We start from the raw sequence: 17,617 nt of genomic DNA, 5'->3' as shown, positions 1-17,617 counted from the left end.
TGGACGGGAAGTCTCCTCAACAGCAATTTTATCTCAAATGCTGTATTCATTTGGTGTCAATACAATGGTAATCTCCAATGAAAAATATTTTGTTGAAAATATCACAAAAGCTTCTGCCAATAACAGTTCAACCACATAGACAATTTACAACTGGAAAACTTAACAGATATGTAATAAACCTGAAAACTTCTATTCTGCTCTGGAGTATCTACAAAGATAAATTCTTCCTGCATACCATAAAAAGTTTTACATAATTTTAAGCTAAAAAAAAAAAAATCTAACATGTCCTAAATATAGTCATAACATACACTGTAGAAGGACCACCTCTCAACACCTGTGTACCTGCCCACTTTTATACATCAAGCTGATTCCAATTTCAGGGGGCATATCTTTACTACAGAATTTCCTTATTTTATAATTATTTCAGAACACTTACAATATCCTCATAATATTCAGGTCTTCATCCTAAATTATTGTCCTGGTTTCGGGTGGGACAGAGTTAATTTTCTTCCTAGTAGCTGGTACAGTGCTGTGGTTTGGATTTAGTGTGAGAATAATGTTGATAACACACTGATATTTTAGTTGTTGTTAAGTAGCGCTTATCCGAAGTTAAGGATTTTTCAGTCTCCCATGCTCTGCCAGCAAGCAGGTGTGCAAGAAGCTGGGAGGGAGCACAGCCAGGGCAGCTGACCTGAACTAGCCAAAGGGATATTCCATACCACAGAACGTCATGCTTAGTATATAAACAGGGGGGAGTTGGCCAGGAGGGGCGGATCGCTGCTGGGGCATCGGTCAGCGGGTGGTGAACAACTGCATTGTGCATCACTTGTCTTTTCTTGGGTGTTATTTCTTTTTTTTGTTATGTTCCTTTTCATTACAATTATTATTATTATATTATTATTATTAGTTAGTAGTGTATTTTATTTTACTTCAGTTATTAAACTGTTCTTATCTCAACCCACAAGTTTTACTTCTTTTTCCTCCTCCTCCCCACCCCACTGGGAGGGGGGAGGGGGAAGCGGCTGCGTGGTGCTTAGCTGCTGGCTGGGGTTAAACCATGACATTCAATAGCTTGAATTACCCAAGCTTATTTTGAAATCAATGGAATTTGTGTCTGAAAGATATAAATAAGGCCTAAGTAGCACTGGAAGATAAGTAATAGTATTCTTGTAAAAGCATGGATCTAAGCAAGGCCATGACTTCCAGAATTCCTGATAACTACAGAATTCCATCATAACTACATAGTCTCAAGTACAAAAAAATTGATTGTTTTTGCAGGTAAAGCTCTTAGTGTGGAAGTAGCTAGGCTAACCATAATTGCATTACATTAGGCAGTAAGGACAAGTGGTTTAACGAAGCGTGTGCAGCATCCCTATGAGAGCTCTCCTGACATGGCTGCAACGGCAGTGGTCCTATTAGAGAAGGCATCTAACTGTGCAAGATTGGAGGAGCACAGAGGTATTTATATCCATAACATATTGTCATTTTAATTCACAGCAGGTCTTAAACTATACAGCTCCCTTTCTTAAAATAGTAAGAGGACTACCAAATGTTTGATCACATAGTTTACCTGTTAGAACCATATTGTAAGGGTATGCATATTTATGTGAGGAGTATTAAATTAAGAAGAATTTAGACTAGAATCATAACTTTAATAACAATTACATGAAGTGACAAATTAGGAAGTGGTGCTGAAAAATTTAGTTTTATCACATTTGATATTAATAATAGATATAATTGAAGAAATCTGCAAAACTGAAGTATTCATACATTTCTTATACCAAAGCCATGCATTATTTTTTCAATTCTGTTCTCAACAGATTTCTAAAACCTAATTGCTCCAAATACTAAGGTAGATTACTATTGAAAACGACATAGAAAAATCAGAGCTGTGAAGATCAGCCATGTCATAAGAAGTCAACTCATATTTTGAATATCTAACCAAACTTAGTTAAAAGCTCTGTTAAATAGCTGTTATTTGAACAGAACTTTCAGCACATTATAACCCTGTACCCTATAATCGTGCAATATTTCTGTCATGTTGGAGCTAACAACTTTCATCATTTTGTCAGTTCTGTCTACAAAACAGAAAATTACCTTCACAAGTTCCTGAGATTTATGCTTTTAATTACCTCCTATCCGCTTCACTACCCTCCATATCCAAAGAATCAATATAAATAATCTTATTTATAGGGAAAATGTAAAACATTTGACAAGAGACAACGGCAGTTCTGTAGATTTTTATTTGATGCTATTGATTATTTTGTGTGTTATCTTTTTGACAGCATGAGTGATTCATTCAAATTTGCCAAGTTAACATTTGGTAATACTTGCCTGAACTTCAAAAATTTGCCTTCTGGCTTTTTAAAAAGATGATCACTATCACTACATCATTTTTATTAACTATAAATGCATTCAACATAAGATGATGTTGTGGTTTAACCCCAGCCAGCAACTAAGCACCACGCAGCCGCTTGCTCACTCCTCCCAGTGAGATGGGGAGGAGAATCGGGGAAAAAATGTAAAACTTGTGGGCTGAGATAAGAACAGTAGAATAACTAAAATATTAAAAAAATCCAGTAATAATACAAATATAATAACAACAATAATAATAATTGTAATGAAAAGGAATATAACAAAAAGAGAGAAATTAGACCCAGGAGAAGACAAGTGATGCACAATGCAATTGCTCACCACCCACTGACTGATGCCCCAGCAGCGATCCGCCCCTCCTGGCCAACTCCCCTCAGTTTATATACTGGGCATGACGTTCTGTGGTACGGACTATCCCTTTGGCTAGTTCGGGTCAGCTGCCCCAACTATGCTCCCTCCCAGCTTCTTGCACACCTGCTTGCTGGCAGAGCATGGGGAACAGAAAAATCCTTAACTTCGGATAAGCGCTACTTAGCAACAACTAAAACATCAGAGTGTTATCAACATTATTCTCACACTAAATCCAAACCACAGCACTGTACCAGCTACTAGGAAGAAAATTAACTCTATCCCAGCCAAAACCAGGACAGATGACCTTCAGCATCTCTTAATGCCCAACTGTTACACCTGCTTTTTCTGATATGCCTTCAAGGTGGTTTTTCTTGATTTCCGAGTCTTCGCAGGTGACACCAAAAAGCAGTACTGCCTTACAGTTACTACTCACAGAGCAACACACTGTGCAAACACAAGTTTATTTCAATCAAATGATATCCTATCAACAAGATAGTACCTACCAGGACGTATCACAGCCAAAGACCTTTCTACAATGAACAGAAAGTGCAGAGAGGGAAGCAGATACTTCTTTTGGACATGATCAACAGATGACAAACTCTGTTTTCAAAAAAAACACCACCAAACAAAAAAAACGAACAAAAAACCCATGTGGAATGCTGGCTGGACTGCTGGCATAATATATTTGTGAGTTTGGAATACAGAGGAGGTCTAGCTGCTGAGGAAAGGGACTGGATTAGCACTGACATTATTGTATAGTGCCCAAGCTCCAAAAACTCTGTGGACTATCAATACAAATAAGGAGGGAGAAGAGCAGAGAGAAGTTACTTAACATAAGGTGATGATTCATAGATATGGAGAAAAAAGCAATTCTGCAGCAGCCAAACAGGCATCCTTGCAACTGCAACTCACTTTCCTCTTATGGCTGCAAGCTACAGTGTCAGATGCCATAACAGAATATAATAGACATCTCAGGGACAGTCTGGCCAAAGCTCCACAGCTGCTGGAGGGACTTATTGCCACACAGCAGCTGCAGGAGATGCTGCAGATTCATCTGGTGGCCAGAAGGAATGAGAAAGAACGAGCCAAGAGTAGGCAGAGAAGGAATCTATGTGGGATAAAAACCAGCCATTTTTCCCCTTGCTCTGTTGCTACTGGACCCTCTTACGGGTATCACAAGGATTCAGCAAACTCACTCAAGCTGCTTTTTGTTTCTGCTATAATGTCTGTAATATAAATAATTAATATCAACAAGCCAGACCTATGTAATTAATATGAAAACTTATTTAGCAAAGCTTATCTATAGTCCTCATAGATATACCATGGGTTTGGAAGGAATCCCAGAATTCTTAAAAGGAAAAAAAATATTTTTTTTCAAAGGCTAAGCTAGATCTTTCTCAGCATGTCTTGCTTCCTCTTGGTGGAACACAGTTATGTCCCTTGCTCTGGTGGCCTTTAAGCAAGCGTAAAATATGAGTCACTATCACAATCTGTTCCGTGAAGAGGATTCTTCCTCTTCTGCTGCATGGTCTCTGGTGGTAGTAAACATAACCGAGATATTTCTTATTTTTTCTGAGCTGGATTATAACACAAGACTGTAGCTTGAACTTTACTGACACACTAGTCATTGGTGCACTGGAACACATACTGTTTCATCATCATGTAGAAATTAAATGATAAAATGGTGTTAACAGATATTTTGATGCAAAGATGGAAACACCTGTGTTTATTCTAATATACTGGAGCAAATCCAACTGTAACTATTAATGGATGGTGTTGCCTTTTTTTTTTTTTTAAACAGTTTTCCAAAGAAAGTATGTTCCTCTGCATAACAGAACAAAGTTTAAGCAGGCTGGAAGAAGTATCTCATTGACTATTCTGACTAATCAATCTCATCAACTACCAATCCTCATAACACTATCCTTCCTAAATTGAGATTTCCTACTTAATTCAACAGCAGTTGACTCCTAGTATCTACCATCATTAAAAATTAGTTTAGGAAAAAGCCCTTTCTCTGTTCCCTCCTCACTTTTTTTGCCATTTCACTTCCTTTGAATTGTTGAGAGCTCTACTAACTTTCCAGTTTTCTGGTATCATAATCTTGAGGTCAATTAACTTTCTCCTATTTCTTTTAATGCTTTTTCTCCTCACTAAACCCTGCTTTCCCCCCCTTCAAAAACAAGAAAAAAAAAGAAGAAAAGAAAGGAAAAAGAATATAGAAGGCAAACCTAATGAGTGGGGATTCAGTTCTAGAAACAGGCATCCAATATAATTTGGGATGTCCTCAGGTGTCCTGCCTGACCTCCAACCGCAGGTCCTCTGTCAGATCTACCAGCCGGGTATGGATGTCCCAGATACCTCAGTTACTCAAACGACAAGACACTTAGGTTTAGGCACCCAATCCCACTCTAAGTACCGGCTAGAGCATCTTAACTAGATTATGTGAAAAACATTGTTGAAGCAACCTCAGTTATCACTGTTGTCAGGTCAATACTACTATTACAGATAAAATTCCCATTCAAGGACATCAAAGTTCAGGCTATTAAAACAACTTTAGTTTGGTGTTACTTCACAGAGATGGCATTTTATTTTTGTGTTTCTCAAGACTTTGGATCATCTCTTCTGTACTACAGTTTCTCCTGGAGTTGACAGAGCTTGGAAGGGGTGCTCAAACTGTTTGTGCCAGAATTTATTAGCAGAAAAACACAACTTCCAAATGGACCAAACTGCAGCTAATGAATTCTAGAAAAGGACAGCTAGAGTGTGATGGTAAATGTCTATGAGCATGAGTCAAAACCCATCATTTCTTTTTTGGAGAGGACAAACAGATCAGGCTAAAACTAGACCAAATTTGGTTTGCACGCAAATGTTTTCTTCATGTTGTACTTTTAAAAATTGTTTTAAAAGTACAGGATACTGGGATATCCTGAAGAATTCAGTTAGGAAACACTCTGTTCAAATTATAATATGGTAGAAGAAAAATAGCATCATCCTAGCGATTTTTAGTTTTCAAAATACAGAAGGCATCACTTCAACATTAGATATGTTTACTCCCACATTGGAGACAACCTATTTTAAAATTTCCTTCCATCCCTTGATATCAGACTTTCTCTTCCTGCAGCTAGCTGCAGATCCCTGCCTCTGAATCTGATGCCAGAACACCCTCACCAAAGCTAAACCTGCAGACACACCAGCAGAAGAAAACTGAAACCTTTGCAATTTTGTATTAATTTAGTGGGAGGTTTGACGACTATAAATTGTCTAGTCTGAATTTTTTGGTCTATTGATCCAGACCAGTGGGTATCCACAGTGTGAGGAAAAGATTGCAGGCAAGGAAAGCAATTTTCTTTTTCTCACAGATGAATATCCACTGGTCCGTATGTTACTCATGCAATAGATAAAGCACTGCTAAACTCAGGTCAGGATCTTCAAAACACCATGCAACTGAAATTCATTTAGGAAAACAAAATTAAGAAAACTACTTAATAGTTTACTTCTGTCATTTTTATTTCATTTGCTTGCATAATTTAGGTCAAAGAAAGTTCAAAGGAACAAAGCAACTACAAGAAGCATGTCAGCCTTGTAGAGCTAGAAGAAACTGCAAGTGTGAAGTGGCTGTACTACAAATCTCATTCTGCAATGTGCTATGCTCAAGGTTTTAATGCAGGTTATGACAGTGTGATGCCACCCAAAAGGCTCTCAATACATTCTTGCAATGTTACATGGTGGAACTGATTCACTGAAAGATTCAACAGTTACAAGTTTCACAAATATCTGCCTCCCTTTTCCCCAATCCGCAAACACAGGATGGATTGTAAAGACCATTCCAACCCCCAAGCATAATTTCACATTATAAAGGGACCAGAAAGAAAAATACAAGCAAAGAGTCCAGATTTTTATTTCTGTGAAGGAGCTTTTAACAAGCTAAGAAAGAACTATAAAGAGTCTGCAGTGCTTAGTTGAAAGGCCATTAGCATTACCTCAGTGAAAATATAACAATGCAGATTACGGCAGGGGTGGTGGTGAGAATAATATCTGAATAAAATAAGATCTCACTCAGGAAAAAAAAAAGGCAACACACTCAGATAAATAACTTTTAAGGTCAAAAGACTGAACCTGGAGGAAAGATTTAAAATCTTATGTAAGGTTCCCAGGAGAACCTGAATAATCCAATGAAAGGCTAGATAGCTTTTAAAATAGAAGTGCTATACTATCAAAACTCCTTCTCCAAATATTCCTGTTTGTGGTTATGAAATATTTGTGAAACTTAAATTTATATGTAAGTATTTTTTGCTATTAATAACACTACCAGAATCTCAGTGCATTCTAAAATCAAATTTCCACGTTGTTTGTGAATGTCCCGGTAAAGCAAACTGCTGTAGAAAGTAAGGAACTGCATTTTATCACTAACAGTGGCACAGTCATGATGCTTCATCTTTTCTTACAACCATCCATTACAAAAGGATGATGATATTTTCTAGTAACTAGAACTGAGCATATTGATCACATTTAGAAAGAAAGGAGCACGACACCATATGAATACATCCGCCCCAGAAGAAGAAACAAGGCTATAATCTGCCATGGTTTTGTGATGCCAGTACTGCAAGCAGAATACGATATGCACTTTTTGTTCTACTTTGTGAGTAAGTCTATATAGAAAAAATTGCGTGGTTGGCACATGTACAAAACTATATAATATTTCAGCTCTTTTTTTATTTTGAGCCACTAAGTTGTGATTCAATTCGTCTGCCTGAAATGCTGTTTGTCCACCTGCATGTCAGTGCCGACAAAGTGAGCGACTCCTCTAGGGACAGGACCCATCATCAGAGGGACCTTGACCTCAGGAGGAGAGTGAAGAGCAGGAACAGGCTGAGCTGCCTCCCTGGTGATGAAGTAAGGTCCAGCTCAGAAGCAAGATTCAGATCCATGGAGCCCAGGGAAATTTTTAAAAGCTTTATTGGTTCCTGGGTTTAATCACTAAAAGTAGGTATCTGGACCAAGTATCAAAGCAGAAAGATTTTTTTGACCTTAAATCTTAACCTTAAAGAGGAAAGACAAGTGAACTAAATGTTAAATAACGAGTTTTGAAATCAGTTAACTAAGTAGATATTGCCACTTCAAAGAAAGTTTAATAAGCTTGTCAAAAGATGACAGATTTAGAAATCAATTTGAAGGTAAGATAGCACTGCTTCAAAATCCTTACCAGCCTAGACAAGAAAGCCAAACTGGGAAACCACTTTACAAGATGCTTTTCAAAGTGGAATGGTAGAGGCAGAGAAAATCAGAGTAATAGGTATGGGTGCTTTATTGCGAATCCCTAGGAGCACCAAGTACTCGAAGGCTTTGAGGAGGTGTCTGCAAACTATTTCTTAGACTGAAATTATAACAGCAAAATATATAATATTAACACATCACTTAAGGATTTGTTCTTACACTTGAGATCAACAAAAAATCGGAGAATTTTGGGGTTTTTTTATTAGCTTAATGACATTAGTAAGTAGACTCCAAGAATAAATACATATTTTTAAAGTGCTGCAGGTCATAATTTTCTTAGACATAGTTTTCCTGAATTTCTTTAATTTTCAAGCTACTCAGGAAAAATTTTAATTGGATATATTTTTTAAACATATCAGTCAATGTACTCTTTTGTAATGCTTTTCTTTTTTAATTACACCTCAGGAAACAGTTTCCTTGAACTTTATCATACTCAAAAAGACAGCTAGAAGTAAATGTTCATATTTATTACAAATGAAAGTTACTGGAAGAGTGACTTTATCAAGAAATCAGAAGACAATATCAGCAAGAATGTAGGAACAGAAAAAAGATATTTCTTCTGGAAGAAGAGCAGGTATGACATGGAGAACTCACAGGGAAGCTTTTCTGTCTGCTCCCCCTCTTTTTTTTTTTTTTTAAACTATTTCTTTTTGCAGTACCTCTTGAAGGTTACTGGACTGTCAAATGGGATATCGTCAATGGATGTGGCACTGGATATCGTGCCAGACCCATTCAAGAAAATCAAAGAGCAATGTACCTCTATGGACTTCCACCTCTGAGTGGACAAAATATAGGCTGAGCAGAATGCAGGCAGAACTGGAATGATTGGGAAAAAGAGGTTTAGATTAATTACACCTAATGTACCAAAAAAAAAAAGAAAAAAAAAGGAATGAAAATAGCCAATACTCACATCAGAGTTAAAGCGAAGCTGGCAGACATTACAGGAAATGACTTGTTTCTTCTTTGGGGGAATGGACACTCCAAATGTATGGTTGATGACTGCTTTTTGCACAGGATCCATCTGGAGAACAAACAATAATTAATTTACAACTTTTCAGGGCAATTTACAGTACAGAAGAAAAATAAAAAATTACACTTTCTGCTGGAAGCTTTTTCTTTTCTTTACTTTTTTGAGATAAACAGTAGGAAATAAAATTTCAGCCCTCATAATAATTAGATTTAACACAGGTTAGGGAATTGGTAGCATGCCAGAGCTTATGAAGAAAAGGCAGGTCCATTGTTGCTGCCATCCCCAGGCTACTAAATAGTTCCTCCCCCAACCCTGCACATCCTCCATGCTGCAGGGCCCCACTATCATGTCTGAATTGCAAAGAGCCCCCTGAAAGCCTTCCCCTATCACCTGCTGATCCAACAGACACATTACGAGAAACCACTTTTACCCCCCAACAAAATCACTGTCACTTATCTCTCCTTGTTTTTCTGTTCAGCGATAGATATTAGCACTTATTTGGAAAATATTCTCTCCTGAAGACCTCTTTGTGAGAGGAGGTCCTTTGCAGGCTCCGTTAGAAACACCACTTGCTGGGAAAAAAGGTCGCAATCCCCAAACTTTTCCATGCAGAACTGATGAGTGACAGAGCCCATGGGAAGGCTGAAGTTCAGAGGAGCACCCAGGGAGTGTTTGCACCAGGAAAGGGTACTGAAGCTACCACACTTCAGAAAACATTTTAACACTGTGAAAAATGTGAGATAAGTGAAGCACTGAATATATTAATCCTAAATTGGACTGAACATTTTCAGGAACTGGGAAGCGATTACATCTTTGCTAAATACCAGGACTCCTGTTGGTCACCAGTTTAGAATATCCTGAAGATCACAGAGACCTCTCTTGTTAACACTGCAGGAGCTGAGGAATGGCACTGGATGTTAAGGACCCAGAGTTTCTAACTGTTACTGTGTCGAGGCCTCAATTAAGCATAATATTTCGTTTTTCCTGATGTGGCATGGATACAAAATTAATTTCCTGACTCAAAAAGATTCAAACATATTTTTCTAATTCAAATAAAACAGAATATCCGGTCTGATCTCACAGCTGATCCTGCTCTGAGCACGAGGTTGGACCAGATGACCTCTGAGGTCCCTTTCAACCTGGATTATCCTATAAGCATCTGTGCACGTGTGGTCCTCCATCCTTATTTAAGATGAGGAATGGATTTTGAAGAGGAGAGGGCAAAAAATGGCAGTCTACAAGAAAAGATAAGTGCTCATTTTCCAACCTTGCTTTTAAATCAGCTCAGGAGAAAATAGTTCAATCTGTTACAAAGTTATATTTTTGTGAAGCTTGCTTTGCAGTCACAGTGATGGGTTTTTTTCTTTACAGTACTATTTGAAGAAACCAAACCTGGCTGTTTAATCTTGGGTGGTACACATCACACATTTGATACTAAGCTGACTTACGAAAGGAAAAGAGAAAAGTTGCTGATTCATTAGTTAAAGAATTATAACAATAAATTAGCTACTTCCAGACTTTCTAAACCTGAGGATAAAGACTGTAATTTTCCCTTAGTACACATTTAAGCTTCCAGAGAAGCCTGCACTAATGAGGATTTTCTTCACATATATGCACACACACAAATACACAAATTCAAGAAAAACATATTGCATCGTATCTGCCTAAGAAGACATTCTCCGATAATCTATTACCTAACATTAAACACTTACTTAACAATTTTTTTGGACCACAGCTACATAGGTTTCTTGCTACATTCCTTTTAAACAAAATGCATGGTTTTGTGAATGTCATTGCTAACAAATTTTCTGGAGAGATGATATAATTTTTATCAGCTTTTGCCATTAAATACTGTATTTCATTGCCACAGGGGTACCATATTAAGACAATTATAAAAGTAAAAATCTCATCTAGAATGAACTACTGAATTATTAAATGACACAGTGTTGTTACAATGAATGTGATAAAGTCTAAAACAAACTAAAATACATATCCTTATTGCCTGTTTCCTCTGTTTCTAGAATATACTGACAGTTCAAAGTTTAAAAGTTTAAAATATAACTAAAAAAATTCTGTTTCTGACTTGTACCATTTATTGCATCACCCTGCGTAATATATCACAATTACACATGCAGATTAAAAGTTTTTTGAGCATCCATTTTATAATAGATATGCCAGTCAATATATATCATTACATTTATAATATATATTAAAAGATTGTTGTATCATTAGGGAATAGTTGTTGTTCTTTATTTTTTTCTTAAATGGAAGATATGTTTTGCTTTTCAACTTAACTACTAATTGTTAGATCAGGTAATCTAGAACAAAAGAGTAATGCTGAAAAGTACCTCAACCATTTGAAGTGTCTGAGATTGGTGAAAAGAAATAGCAAAAAAACCCCACTAGCGTCTGCAGTCCCGTTTAAAAAAATAAAAAGGGAAAAAGAAGCAGTGATCAACGATTCCTCTGTACATTCCAGATAACAATCCACAGCGCTAGCGTTAGGCAATGCAGTTCAAAACCATACAATGCAGACTATGCATAAAGTCCCAGTTTCAAACAGATGTAGCAGCACAAGGACAAGACCTACACAAATAATACAGCTCACGCTGCCTCCAGAAAGTACCACTCGGGATCCCCATGGGAACGGTTAATGATCCTTCCCAAACTGGAGCCCCACATGTAGTCTGCTCATGATTAGAATTCAAGAAGTACAACATTAACAATTAATAGGTTTTAAATATATCACAAACTGGGGTGGATTACAGCATGCTGGAAAAATAAAATAGTATCTCTCTGTTAGAAGATTAATGCTGCAGGGTAAACTGATCTCAGATCACTACACAAATTATCCTCTTCATTGCAGGGAAGGAGGGAGGGAGTAGGAAAGAGGGGGAGAGTAATTTGTTGAGGTATATATTAGGAAATGACGCAGCACACTTTGCCCAGTGGGGAGCACCAGTACTTAAAAAACAGTTCTAGAAAACAAAATAGTAACAGAAGCTAACAGCTACCACAAATGCAAATAAAAATCTGCACTACGCTGTTTATACTACAGGAGGAATTAATAAAGCAATTCACAGTGCTCTGTGTCCTGGTTTCGGCTGGGACAGAGTTAACTTTCTTTTTAGTAGCTGGTACAGTGCTGTGGTTTGGATTTAGTGTGAGAATAATGTTGATAACACTCTGATGTTTTAGTTGTTGCTAAGTAGCGCTTATCCTAAGTTAAGGACTTTTCAGTTTCCCATGCTCTGCCAGCAAGCAGGTGTGCAAGAAGCTGGGAGGGAGCACAGCCAGGACAGCTGACCCGAACTAGCCAAAGGGATATTCCATACCATAGAACGTCATGTTTAGTATATAAACTGAGGGGAGTTGGCCGGGAGGGGCGGATCGCTGCTGGGGCATCAGTCAGCGGGTGGTGAGCAACTGCACTGTGCATCACTTGTCTTCTCCTGGGTCTAATTTCTCTCTTTTTGTTATATTCCTTTTCATTACTATTATTATTATTATTATTACTACTATTATTATATTTTATTTTATCTCAATTATTAAACTGTTCTTATCTCAACCCACAAGTTTTACTTTTATTCGACTCTCCTCCCCATCCCACCGGGGTGGGGGTGGGGCAAGGAGTGAGCAAGCGGCTGCGTGGTGCTTAGTTGCTGGCTGGGGTTAAACCATGACACTCTGTTAGCCATAACTAATTTTAACAACCTTTTAGTCTTGTTTTCCTATTTCAATTGGTTTAATAAAAAGTTGAATTTAAAAATGTCTTTCCAACAAAGTTGAAGATACTATCTTTTTGCAAGGAGTCTCCTTAAAACCACCCAAACTATCGAAGTGAGCAAGGATTAACAGAATTCGGACAGGTTTCAGCAGTAATCTACTACTACTTCTTCTATTTCCCGATTTCAGAACATGCAAACATGAGAAATACTCTACAACTACTGAGACTGGCAACACTGACTTTCAAAGCACTTAAAAAATGCAAATGTAGCAACAGACAATCCAAAAGCACAGAAGAACTGCTGAGCTCTACTGAAGCTCCATCTAGCCTATCGTTTTATCTCCCAAAACAATCATATGTAGTTACCAAGAGAAGAACAGGAGCAGCAGAAACATACATTGTATTTCCCCCAACTATTTTCACAAGGTTCACATATTTTTCCACCAAAAATTTTCCAAAGCCAGGTGTTTTCTGTGTATTTGATAAATCCCAGTGACTTTCTCTTGCATAGTCACCCCTTGAACTGATGTCAAAAAGTTTGCAGTCTTTGCATTGAGTTCCAGTGCCTGCAATCTGCTGTGTCAAGAAACAATTCTTTTTGTTTAAACGTAGCTCCATGCAACTCAATTTTATAAGACCCATACAACATCCCAAGTTATCTCTGTGTTGCTCAGTCATTCTGTGCATGGAAACCACTCCATTCCTTTGAGCATCCTTGCTGCCCTTCTCAATTCTACCACAATTTAAGAAATTCAATCAAATATTTTGAAGACATGGACAGGAACCATACACAATACTCAGGGTGGTTCAGTACTGAACTCTGAGCTGATGTTTTCATGGAATCACTATTATAAACCTGAGATCTCACTCCCAAGTGTTAACAGCCAATTCATAGCACATTACTTTCTATGTGAAATTTTGTGAAGTTGTCCTTGCATGTGCATCAGTTTACATTTATCTAGATGGAACTTCATCAACCATTTATTGTCTGGCTTCTCAGTCTCATTAAGGTCTTTCACAATGTTTTGGTCTTCCTTTGTCCTCACTACCTTGGAGAACTTCACTGTTAGCAAACTTCCTCAGCTCACTTACCTTGGAAGTATCTTTTCGGCATGCCAGGATCCTGTTATGCCAATTTAGTTTTATTAAAAATCTTTGCCAAGCGGTTTTGTGAAAACCCTTTTGGTAATTCAAAATATGTCAATTAAAACATCCTTATTCACATGTTTCTTGACCCCCAGAAACAGGTGTGTAAAGAAAGATTTATCTTTAAAAAGGAATTACGTTGACATTTTATAGGCAGTTCACAGTATGAGGTGTCCTCTTATACTATTCTTATTGAGATTTCTATTAATTTGCCTGGCAAAAATATGCCACCTAAAAGCTTACATTCTCCATGGAATAGGTTTTAAAAACTTGCATCACATTTGCCACTTTTCAGTCCTCAGGTACAAAAGCAGTTTTATATGAGCTGTTACACATTATTGACAGTAATTCAACAATTTCATCCTTGAATTCTCTTATAAATCTTGCTACCAGAAACTCTTCCTGCCCTGCTGTATGTCCTGGTACCACAGATTCTTCTGGTGCCTTCTGGGAACCGAACCAGACTACTAAGAGACATCACAGCAGGCACAGGAAGGAGAAAAAAAATTGAGCAAGTGCATCAGGAAAACTCCTTCAGTGAAACTGAAGTTCTGGTTATTTTAAAAGATCTCTTTACACATCGCAGACAGTACAAACACCAATTTGTGAGCCTCAGAAATAAATTGCACTGATCCTGTCAAGAGGTAAGTTCCTACAAACAGAAAGGTTAGGTATCATTTCCAAGCCTTCTGTTTAAATGAGGTGACACTACATTGCAAGAAAAGTTGCTTTTTGTGATGTTGGAAATCCAGAATATTTGTATTAGTTTTTGCTCAGGTGCAATCTCCAGTTTAAAAGTTTGGATAAACCCAGATGCTTATCTGAGTTGAAGCTTTTGGTGCTTGCCTAGTATCCAGGGCTAAATTGCTGGTTACACATCTGAACTAGCGATAGTGCACTAATTTACATTTGCCATTTCTACCTAATGACCTAATTTCTAAGCTTTCATTCTCGTCCTGATCTGCTTAGCTACTCCCTTAATGTACTTACACATAGCATATTTGCATAGAGCATGAAATCTGGATCTCATTGAAATCAAACCCAACCACACTCAGGTTGCAACGAGTCCATGATTTTACGTTTTTTTTCTTTTTTAAATTCTGAGTAGATGTCTTTCCCCAAGTGCAGAAAGACATAAGCATCCACTAAGAAAGAATTCAGACCACAGAGACTAATATCTCCCTTCCCTTCCACATGGTTCACCAAATACAATAACAACATTGCACTCTGAAGGCAAATCTGTCTGAATGCAACTTCTCACTGTGTTTGTCTCTCCCCCTCTTGATCAATTTGGCAGCAAGCTACAGCTTCCCCAAGGAAAACAGTGGCTGTGATAGCTGTGATCTCCACACACTACTACTAGTCAGTGAAATCAGCCTGGAGGCATTTTAAAACATAACAAAAATCTTGCTGTAATTCACTTGCTAACATATCAGATACTACAGCTATCCATGAAGAGCTGTGAAATAACAGTGAGTACTTGAAAAATAAAAAAGGAAAAGACACACCTTTTGAGTTTACACTTCTACTTCATTTTCAGTACAAGACAACTAAAAGGGCACCCAGAGCTGGGAACAACCTTTTATGTCTTAAAAGAGGTGAAATAATAATAAATTCAGCTTCCTCATTTTCTTTTTAGAGATGAAGGTTCAGCTAATTTTATTTTCATAAATTCCATGTTATTTCTGTTAGCAGAGTTGCAGGGCTGGAGTCCTGGACTTGGGAGACTGATTTTCTGTCTCTGGCCACTAGCAGTTAGGCTTCCTTCCCTACTTTTTTATGTGCAGTCCTATGCCATAAGGCAGAGCCACTTAGTGTGCTACCCTTTTGCACGTTCCCCTTTTAAAGTACAGCTTGCATGGAAAAATGAAAAAGGGGATGCTTCTCTCTTTATGCTTGTATTCACAATCACACAGAATACTGAAAGCGATGTCTGCAGCAATTTACAGATTTGTTTTAGGCCAGAAGGAACCATTACGTCTGATTTCCTGAAAAATTCATGACACAATTTCATTCACTGGGGAGTTTCAGCCCTTCCTATTATGAAGTCCAAAAATTTGTGGTCAACCAGAGCCTAAATTTTGGGAAGAAACCTCAACAGCTTGATTTAAAAATTTCCAACGAAGTTAATTTACATCACTGGGGAAGCAATGCTTACCATGTCCATTATAAACCACTCAATCTAGTTGTGCTTCTCTATTAAAGGTCACTCTAATCTCAGATACCTTCTGAATGTGTAGGTACTCATACACTGCGATCAGATCAGCTCTTAACCTCCTCTTTGATAAACCAAAGAAGTTCCTTAAGCCTCTCACTATAAAAGCCTTGATTCATTTGGTAGGTTTTCTCTGACTCCTTTTCAGATTTTCAATATGCCATTCAAACATAGGTAGTAAAAGGTAGAACAATATGCTCAAACATACTTTCTCTTTACCTACTTAATTACATCTTTTTTTGTTTTAACAAGAAATGCATTAATCTTCTTGCCTCAGCATCGACTTGGGAAGCGCAGTCCTAAATCTTTACTGACATGCCCATTTATCCATCTTGTGTGCTAGCACAAATAATTTCACCATCACACGTCCTTCTCTATCTTAGGATGTGTTCTGACCCAGCCTGGGAGAAGGAGCTGGATGAAATAGCTCCAAGCTGGGAATCTTATGTTGAAGCAGAGACTGCTTTCAGTAGGGTTTTCACTTAGAAAGTCTAATTTGCAAGACTTTGTTGGACCAAGCTCAGGAGGCCAAGGATGAATCCCAGCCTTCTCAGCAGAATTTTGTTTCTCCTAAGCCAGTCCAAAATCATTGTTTAGACCAACATAAGCAAAAGGAAAAACATTCTATGCTGTCCAACTGAAATAAAATCAGGGATTTTCTAATCTTTTGCTCTTCTGTCCTCCTCTGTCTTTGCACTTCTCTGGCTTAAATCAAGAAACTCTGATATTGGGGGGGCGGGGGGGGGGGAAATCAGGTAAATAGCTCTAATCTCTCCCTACCCCTCTCTTCTCTCCATATAACGTGATACGATTAAGCACAGAGATCAAACAAGAATTGAGAAAACACCTTTTAATTCTATTTTACTATTATTTTTTCCGCACTGGGAGTATTTCCTCTGCCCTTCCTTCCCTTCATCCATGGATATATTTATTGCATGTTAAAAATAATTTCTGGTTTAGAAAATCATAATTAGGAGAGCCTTAGAAAGAGTGTTCTGAAAATTAAATATCACTGCTGTTTTAGAAATTGTCATGTAAAAGATTATTAAAATTTAATATTTGATTCCTGTAGAAAGACTTAACCCAAAGAAAGAAAGAATTGGTGAGACACCACAACAACAAAAAATTCTGAATCTGGTCTCAGTTTCTTATAAGGTTTATTCTCAAGTGGGGATATAAATACATAAAAGGATTGTGTTTGTAATGTGACACCAACAATAGATTTAACCCTTATGGTGGAAAAATGTCAAATTTTCTGCTCCAGACAAGATTGGAGATTTTTGTAGGTGAAATAAAGAAACAGAAAGCTGCTGAAAATCTTTTGGGATAAAAGAGAATTCCCACCCCCCCAAACAAATGGAGAATGAGGAAAAAAGCAAGTATCTGAGGTTTAATGCTTTTTTTTATACTAAACTGAACCAGCTTTAAGTAATCAGCAGTTTCTTCTTTAATCCATCCAGATTACTCCTCTACCATAGTACGAGACTTTGTATCTGTAAGATGGACTTTCAGGACCATAACAGACCAATCCTGAGAAAAAGAACAAAGTCAAGCACAAAGC

The 17,617-nt window shown here is 37.6% G+C and overlaps 1 protein-coding gene across 1 annotated transcript in view; it reads right to left on the bottom strand.

Annotated features, from left to right (window-relative positions):
• The window catches only part of ZNF385B (zinc finger protein 385B), a 171,541-nt gene that overhangs the window by 30,338 nt on the left and 123,586 nt on the right, over positions 1-17,617 (bottom strand). The window contains exon 4 of the mRNA XM_050900160.1: positions 8,909-9,019. Coding sequence (XP_050756117.1) covers positions 8,909-9,019 — 111 coding nt within the window. The remainder of the gene's footprint in view (positions 1-8,908; positions 9,020-17,617) is intronic.

Source organism: Gymnogyps californianus, chromosome 7 (assembly GCF_018139145.2).
Source record: "Gymnogyps californianus isolate 813 chromosome 7, ASM1813914v2, whole genome shotgun sequence".
Lineage (NCBI taxonomy): Eukaryota > Metazoa > Chordata > Aves > Accipitriformes > Cathartidae > Gymnogyps > Gymnogyps californianus.
The sequence above is the reverse complement of the archived record's forward strand: the minus strand, read 5'-3'. Positions and strand labels throughout refer to the sequence as shown.